Below are 9,370 nucleotides of genomic sequence, written 5' to 3'. Positions count from 1 at the left end.
GCACCAAGAGCTTGTAACACTCCAAAGAGAAAGGAAAACTTGAAATCGCATCATATGACCCCTTTAACAAACATACCCGGGAACAATGGTTTATTCAGTGAATTTTAAAAAGATTTTCTAAAAAGATTTTATAAATACTCTAGAAATCTTTGCCCACCAGCCTCAGCAGCAGCACTTCCTAGATTTTAATTTTTTCAAGTGTATTTTCTGATGTGTTTGTACCTGTGTGTGTCCTGTGATGATCCTTCATAGCAGACAGAGTCAGGAAAGCATAATGACATGAGGGCCATCCACACTTGTATGCTTTGTTGCCTGTGTGCAGCTTCATGTGGTTATTTAGTGCCCATTTCTCACTGAAGCTCCGCTCACACAGCTCACACTCAAACTTTCTAGTAAAAGAGAACACATTAACCAATGAACCACTGTACTGCTACATCCAGTCACAATTCTTAATCATAGAAATGTAAAAGTTGAGATGTCATGTCTTTTACTTTATTTGTTTATATATATTTTTAAATGTTGTCTATGCAAATGTAATGTTGTTCTTCATGCTTATTTTATGTCATCTTTTTATATAATAAAAATAGTACATAGAGTTGCAAGTGGCAGTTATACTGGGATCCAAGCACATTCGGAAGACATAAGCAAAATAGCCAGTTGTGAAAGAATCTATCAAATGGATTTTGTGGGGATCTGTGTGTGTCACCTTTCAACTTCTTTGATAATAGTTGCACTATTATTGATTCATCAGAATGTTCTATTGTTCATGTGTACCAAGTTTTGTGATGTTTGGATGTTGCAATAACAAGATATAGGTCAATTAGTCATTTTGGACCACACCCAAAGAAACCTATATATATTATCTGGCCTATATCTACTAAACAATTAAAGAATTAACCCCCTCCCTCAAAACTCCAGGAAAAATGACTACAATTACACTGGTGTTTAAAATGGTGGATAATTTTATAGATAAGGACAATAATTAGATTTACACTTTTTAGGGCATAAAGCAAGAATTCCGAAGATGTGCCCTGTGACCAATTTTCACAAAAATTGATACACGTACACATTTTCACAAGACGTTAGTTTTCATAACAGTATTCCATTTGGATTTGATGTAGTAGCCACTAAATATTGATTTGTGGCCATGTTTCTATGAGAGCATTAGAAAGGGTAGCCTAGTTTTCAAACACATGGATAAGTAGGCTTTATGTGAATATAGTGACCACTTTAACAGCAGCCCACATATAAAAAGTTATTTAAACTGAACCTGTAGATCCCCCTTTATCACATTTAAAGCATAGAGATCCCCCTATATCATATAAGCCTTATTATACTTTTTTATACTATTGCTGTCTAAAGATGTTGTTCATTGTTAGTTTGTATTAAGTAACACATTCACTAATGTTAACAAATGCAACCTTATGTGTAAAGTGTTACAAAGTAATATGATACAGAAGTGTATGTGTTCAGTGTAGTTCAAAACCTCTCTTTGGGCTGGCCCAGTCCATGCTTTCCCAGCAGATGAGTGTTGAGATGTTTCTTCATCACAAATGCCCATCTGTGAATATAAAAAAATGTATGGACAAATAAAAATCAGGACAAAAATAACTTAATTATCTAAACAAGGTATTATTATTTTATATATATATATATATATATATACTTTTTATTATAGATATATATCTGTGTGCCTGAATAGCAGTGCACAATTGAGACCATTCTGCTAAGTTTCGGGGTTAGACAAACAAACAGCTGTTGTGAAGTTGCAGTCGACGTAAAAATTAGTTACATTCTAAAAGAACATAACCAATCTCACACATTGAAAGAAATGAGGTGGAAGCTACCTTAAGCAGATAACCTAAACATGGGTGTAAAATAAATTACAACCGCCTACTCTACATACAATGGCAGAAGGAAGTTTGATTTCAACCTTTGAATTGAAATTATTTATTCAAATTAAAAATAAAACAGAAAAAAATAAAGTGCAGTCAGGTTAAATTTTGTGTTTTTCATCAAACAGACAGGCCAAACAGATTTTTACTCGTTTTAGGGAATTAAGTGCTCATTCATAATTATCTTGACTTCAAAATGTGGCTTGATTCATACCTTTGCATTTTTGGTTGTTGTTGTTTTAATATTTTATACATTTACAATATATGTTCAACCGGGAAAATACCTGTCAAATAAAACGTAACATCTTTTAATGAACTCTGGCTTTCAGCTCTTTTAAGCAGGCTGTACATTATTCCAGGCTGTTCTATTCACTAGAATTTTGATAACTGATCATAATGTTTAGTTTTTACCTGATATAAAATTTCACACCGGTAGATCATTCCCTGCACTGAGTGTAATGGGTAAGTGATGGAGGCTGTTTTAACTATCTGTCTTCTAGTCTAAGTTTACCAGTATACTCATGCTGTCTGTCTGAGATTACAGTCTAAAAGATTTCATATTATTGACTTGGTCTGTTGATCTGTATTTATTAATTTACTGATTCAACTCACACTGCCACATTGAATGAATGTGAGAATGAGAATTTTCTGCATTATAAGCACAGAACTGGCAGGAAAGAGTAAACCACGCAGTAACCACAATCCCACTCTGAAATTTAGGCCCTGTCATCCTTTCAACACATTCAGCTGCAATTTGAGTGTAGCTGAAGCAGCATAAAGAAGCAAAACACTGAAAAGGTCAGCACTATGCCATTTAACTTTTTGAGCATAAAAAAAAAATCCTTAAATATGTGCACCACGTAGGCCTAAATAAATAAATAAATACATTTGTGTACACACAAAACCTTTAAGATTTAAAAAGTGTTATAAATTCAAGTCAGTGGAAGACACATAAGCTTCTCGTCTCTGAAATAACCATATATAGAGCTTACAAAGCACAGTTTTACTATAAATAACCTCTTAATTTCCATATGCATATTGCCATCCAGACATGTGCTACTACTGTAAGAAGATTGAGTACGGCCTGTGCCAATGAATTTAAGATTAAACAAATTATACTGCCCTTGTCTGGTTCTAGAATAAAAAATATCTGCATATCCATCCATTATCTTTATCATTTGTGGGATTGCTGGAACTTATCCTGGCATCTCATGCCAAAGGCAGTGTCATGACATCCACTTATGTCACAATTTTGTTAGATACACAATACTGATCTAATGATATAATACTCTCATGATACTTTAAACAAATCCAAAGACAAAATAGAACAGTTAAAATGGGAAGGAAAGACATAGTCAGTAGGGGGCAGTCATGCTGCATTCTTAGTCATGTCAAGTACTGAAGCTGATGACTTCAGTTGCTCTGTGAACCTCTCTCAGAAAAGTATTCCAACAAGCGGCAGAGCACATTAAGCATGAGCAAGCCAAGTATCATGTGTGTGTGTGTGTACCATCACAATGCAATAAAATATTAATGTCTCTGTTATTAAAAGTATTTTTACATGTTTGTTATTTGCATTTGATCACTGATAATTCAATCTAAATAACACAATCTAAAACGTGTTGTAAAATGGTAAAAACCACGACCAGAAAATTATTACACTCTTCTTGTCTTATGCACAATTTACTACCAAAACAATTACCTTGTAAGACAGCGGTCATGGAAGACAGAACCATTTAAGTTTGAGTCAATAATCTAAAATGAACAATCCAATTATTTTCCTTAAATAGCTTAATTTGACCAAGTGTGTTTTGATTTAAAGAAGTCAAAAGTCTAGGCACAGGGCCAGCTCCTGGGTTTGTCAAATATAAGTAATGACTACATAAAATACCTATTAGAGAGCATATCTTTAGTCTGGTTAATGTCTAGAATAATTGCCCACATTTTTGCTTTGATTTTTTGCATCTTTTTGTTTGACAGTTTTTTCTTTGCCCAAATTATTCTTGAGAAATCGTGGCAAGCTTTTGGAAACAGAAGCACCGTTTCATGTGATCCAAATATGCTTAAAACAGAAAGCATCTCAAATAACTACTGAGAAAACATTTTGTGCATTTCCCACATTTGTTGATAATATGGTACTCAATGCTATGCAACATGAGTAAATGATGCCGATTTTTTGTTATTGTTACTGTTTTCTGCTTCTGTTTATACTGTATTTATTGTCACTTGATGCTTGAAGTTATTTGTCAGTGTTTTGTCATTTTCTAGCTTTTCTAGGTATCACTCTTTAATAACATTCCTTGGGTAAATCGCATGTCAAATAACAAATATTTGATCAAAATGCACCGTTTAGTCTAAATTATTGTTTTTATTTGTTACGCTCTGTTTAACATGCACGCACTGGTGTCTTTAAAGCTAAACAACAACTGTTATGCTGCTGTTATGACAAATTGTTCTGTTAAATGAAAATGTGTGTAAAATGAGTTATGTAAAACAATGAAATGTAAGTTATGCAGAATACATCTTTTAAGCACATTAAACAGCAAAAGCCCTCCTGTTACTGGCTTGTGTATGTATGTTGGCAATTCTGCAACTTTATATATCTCACATATGTGAACTTGTCTTTATTATTATTACTTTATTTTGCATTTCTCCTCGTGTCTTTGGAAAACAAAAACACTTTCACAACAGCGCACTAAAGTAAGTAATATTTATGTACACATTATCTCGTGAATACCTGCACAGAGCAATAAAGTACACGTGTACAAAGCATTTAAAACAATACGCTGTATTACACTCATTTTGTCATGTGTAAATGGATTTTTAGACAAACTATATGTTTGTGTCCATTATTGTTTTTCATATTTTATTGGGGATATTTTGTTTTCTCTGAAAAAACGTGCAGTAAAAAAAATTATCTGACACAATCAGAAAATGATGGTTAATCTGTTTAATGTAAAATGTAATAATTGATAAGCCTAGACATATTTAAATACTAATTCAAGACAAACCATTTCCAAGATGGCCAAGAGCAGTCTAATCTGGCCTAGCTACTGACAAAATTAACACATTTATTTAAATGCTAAGAAGCGTGCCTGCAGGGAGCAGTGCTCATGCATGACGAATTGTGTGCTACTGCGCTGAAAAACACGCAGTCTTAAAGGCCACATTTGTGTGGGCAATTTTTGAGTCCCCAATTCACCTAACCTGTATGTTTTTGGACTATGGGGAAAACAAGAATACCTGGAGGAAACAAGCACAAAGAACAAGTACACAGGACTCCACACAGAAAGGCCTCCTGACTCAACTGGGGACCGTATTGTTATGAGGCAACTGTGCTACCCACTCAACAAATATGCAAACTTGTATAATAAGATACTAAGGATTTTCTATAAGTGTATTATTCATAGTACTTAATAATTGTAAATTATTTAAGCATAAACCAAATGTATGCAATTTTACTTCTAAAGTAAAGTTTTTAGAATAAGCTTTTTTGCAGAAGTGAAATGCTTAGTTGTCGTCTACATTGTAAGTACCTACTGTAGCCAAAGCACAAAAACTCAATTTTTTCAGCTATAACCCTAACTATATACATTCTTCAAGGGTGGAAACCCTACAAGTATTTCACCAAACCTTAACACTCTTGAGCACCTGCGAGAGATTTTGTAGAGACAAGTTGAGTAACACTCCCCAACACAGATCAGGGCATTTAAGGAGGTCATCCTCTGGGAGTTAAAAAAGAGAGATGTGACAATTTGCCATAAACTTGCACACTCAATGTCAAGAAGGGTCAGAGCAGCATACTTAAAATTATGGAGGACATACTAAGTAGCTACTAGAACATTACATTTTTTACAACCCTTCATTTAATCAAAATCGGCTAATTTACTTATGCTACAGATATTAAAGGGGTCATCGGATGCAAAATCACCTTTACATGTTGTTTGAACTGAAATGTGTCTACACAAGTGTGTGTACACAACCACCCTTTAACGATGAAAATTCACCCAGTGTTTCTTTTTTTTAATCACAATAAATCATAACCCCTTTCTCAAATCAAGCCGTTCACAGATTCTTGGCTGTGTTACGTCACACAGGCCTAGGACGCTCCCATGATTGTTAATTGACATTGGCGTTTTAGCACAGACCTGCCCTGAGTGCACTGTTTCGACGCCCGAGCAGGTGTAAACAAGAATGTGTCCTAAGTGATTGAGGTGCTTTGTTGTTGGATGCAATAATGAACATGGAAATCGTCATTTATTTACGGCATCTGAGCTGCTGAAGATGCAGTAGATTACTTTTGTTTTGAAGGGAATGCACCCCCCGATCTACCTAAATGCGTCTATGTTCGCGCTAATTATTCATGATCCAGCTTCACCTCCAGAAGAAGTTTTTTTTTTTAAATGAATCTTTGCAAATCGCCTTTCCTAATAAGGTTAGTGCTAGTGCTAGTTAGTGCAGACATTACTATGAATATGGCTAAAGTTAACAGTCACGATGACTGCGGTTGAAGTTTCACGATGAATGCTGCTAAAGTTAACAGTTAAAGGGTTAAGATGTTCAGGCGGATGACGTAAGACGTATGCGTCGTGCGCGCGCCTCTGAGGAATGCAGGAGCAAAGTTTCCTTACTTTAGCAAAGGAAAACCAGTCTCCTCTTGGCTTATATCGAAATCCTCTGACATTTTTCTTTACCAATCCTCGTTTTGTGCTTCTAATACGTGACCGGCGTTTTGTTTTGTCTCCGCGTTCGTCACTAATCACGCAATGTCGACGTCTTACGTCATCCGCCGGAACGGCTTCTGCATATGTTTTGTGCTTCTAATACGTGACCGGCGTTTTGTTTTGTCTCCGCGTTCGTCACTAATCACGCAATGTCGACGTCTTACGTCATCCGCCGGAACGGCTTCCGCGTACCACAGTCAGCGGAAGTGAGAAAAAAGTGTTTATTACGTTTGAAATATGGATATTAATCTTACAAAAATGCATGGATTCGCTACAGGAGGCCTTTATTCACACCCCGGAGCCGTGTGAGGGACGTTTTATTACGGATGCGCGCACTTTATTTCACGTCTTCTGAACTGTTGACAACCAACATCCGCTTACCCCCATTGAAAGGCTTGGAAGGGCCAGGATAATTTTTAATATAACTCCAATTGGATTCGTCTGAAAGAAGAAAGTCACATACACATAGAATGCTTTGAGGGCGAGTAAAACACAGGCTAACTTTCATTTTTGGGTGAACTAACCCTTTAACTACTCGTCACCCCACAGAAGAAAGGGACGGGGTGAGCAGAGCACATTAGCATTTAAAAGGACATGCACCAAAACTCCTAGCTGTGAACAGAGCTGTTTTTGACAAGGTAAAAAGGGTGTTGTTTTACACTACTGTAGGGTATCAGAGCGAATCAGACAATTTAAGATTTGATTTGATTGGTGTTGAACAACCCAAAGAGCCGAATTCCACAAACAGGCCCAAGACAACAGGATGTTTATAAATCAGATCCTGGCGCCACATGTCTGAAGCAAGTCTAACTAACCAACTCTTTTACAGAACAGCTTTCAAACATTAACACAAAAGAACACATTGATAATTTCAACTCAGAAAGGAGATTGTCAATTTTGGGGCAAGTAATCAAGATTGGGAATTCAACTCCTCAGAAGGGGAGAGAACTCGAACGCACAGAAGCAAGCACCATGCTCACAAATAACCCTCAACAGTGAGGGGAGTGATGCTTTAAAAGTGTGTCAACAGAGACACACTAGTTGAGTGGAGCCCAAGGCGAGTACCGGGGTCTAAGCCAACTCAGAGAAAGGGAACGAGGCTAATAATGCGTAACCCTTACCATACAGGATTTTAGAAAAGTGCGCAAAGTATAACGTGCACACTTACCACTATGTGGATTTTAGAAAGTGCGCAAAGTGCTAGCATGCCCACTTACCACTATGTGGATTTCAGAAAGTTCACAAAGCTTAGCGTGTGCACTTACCATAGCATGGATTTACTGGAGCCGTGTGAGGGATGTTTTATTACGGATGTACACACTTTATTTCACGTATTCTGAACTGTTAACAACCAACACCCACTTACCCCCATTGAAAGGCTTGGAGGGGCCAGGACAGGACAATTTTTTATATAACTCCAATTGGATTCGTCTGAAAGAAGAAAGTCACATACACATAGGATGCTTTGAGGGTGAGTAAAACACAGGCTAACTTTCATTTTTGGGTGAACTAACCCTTTAACTACTCGTCACCCCACAGAAGAAAGGGACGGGGTGAGCAGAGCACATTAGCATTTAAAAGGACATGCACCAAAACTCCTAGCTGTGAACAGAGCTGTTTTTGACAAGGTAAAAAGGGTGTTGTTTTACACTACTGTAGGGTATCAGAGCGAATCAGACAATTTAAGATTTGATTTGATTGGTGTTGAACAACCCAAAGAGCCGAATTCCACAAACAGGCCCAAGACAACAGGATGTTTATAAATCAGATCCTGGCGCCACATGTCTGAAGCAAGTCTAACTAACCAACTCTTTTACAGAACAGCTTTCAAACATTAACACAAAAGAACACATTGATAATTTCAACTCAGAAAGGAGATTGTCAATTTTGGGGCAAGTAATCAAGATTGATGGTCAAAGAGATGCATATCATGACCATCACATGGGTGGTTTCCCCCACCTAGAAGACAAAGAACAGACTGAGATTCCTTATGAGACCTTTTAACCTCTGGTCTTCACAGAACATGTCCTTATGTTCACAGAATGGCACAGAAACATCTCAGGTTACGTATGCAACCATGGTTCCCTGAGTAGGGAACGAGATGCTTTGGACGCAATCTTCAGACGAAGAAGTGGATGATGTGTTCTCCCGGCGCCTATTTATACTATAGTCGCACCGGTAGTGACGTCATGGCTGTCACCGGCCGATGTGTTGTTGGTGTTTTTTCAATGTATGCTTCAGACACGGGTCACGACCATAGCGACCCCTAGAGGACGCAGTGTCTCGTTCCCTACTCAGGGAACCATGGTTGCATACGTAACCTGAGATGTTTCTGTGCCATTCTGTGAACATAAGGACATGTTCTGTGAAGACCAGAGGTTAAAAGGTCTCATAAGGAATCTCAGTCTGGTCTTTGTCTTCTAGGTGGGGGAAACCACCCAACGCAGTTTCTACTAATGATTTTCCTCATGTGATGGTCATGACGTGCTGTGTCTTTGACCATTAATCTTGGTTACTTGCCCCAAATTTGACAATCTTTTTGGAATTGTCAATAAGTGTTCTTTTGTTTTAATGCTGTGAGCTGCTCAAAGCTGCTAGTTGGTGGACTTGCTTCAGACTCGTGGCACCAGGGTATTGTGGAAAGCAACTCAGAGAAAGGGAACGAGGCTAAACCCTTACCACCCTTACCATACAGGATTTTAGAAAAGTGCGCAAAGTATAACGTGCACACTTACCACTATAGAAAGTGCG

The 9,370-nt window shown here is 37.4% G+C and overlaps 1 protein-coding gene across 1 annotated transcript in view; it reads right to left on the bottom strand.

Annotated features, from left to right (window-relative positions):
• LOC107660999 (zinc finger protein 407-like) overlaps nt 1-9,370 on the bottom strand; it is an 80,133-nt gene that overhangs the window by 28,239 nt on the left and 42,524 nt on the right. Inside the window, exons 4-5 of the mRNA XM_016450437.1 lie at nt 1,487-1,561; nt 223-389 (exon numbers count right to left, since the gene is read on the bottom strand). Of these exons, the coding sequence (XP_016305923.1) occupies nt 223-389; nt 1,487-1,561 (242 nt within the window). The remainder of the gene's footprint in view (nt 1-222; nt 390-1,486; nt 1,562-9,370) is intronic.

This window comes from Sinocyclocheilus anshuiensis, unplaced genomic scaffold (assembly GCF_001515605.1).
Source record: "Sinocyclocheilus anshuiensis isolate Anshui unplaced genomic scaffold, SAMN03320099.WGS_v1.1 scaffold1036, whole genome shotgun sequence".
Classification (NCBI taxonomy): domain Eukaryota; kingdom Metazoa; phylum Chordata; class Actinopteri; order Cypriniformes; family Cyprinidae; genus Sinocyclocheilus; species Sinocyclocheilus anshuiensis.
The sequence above is the reverse complement of the archived record's forward strand: the minus strand, read 5'-3'. Positions and strand labels throughout refer to the sequence as shown.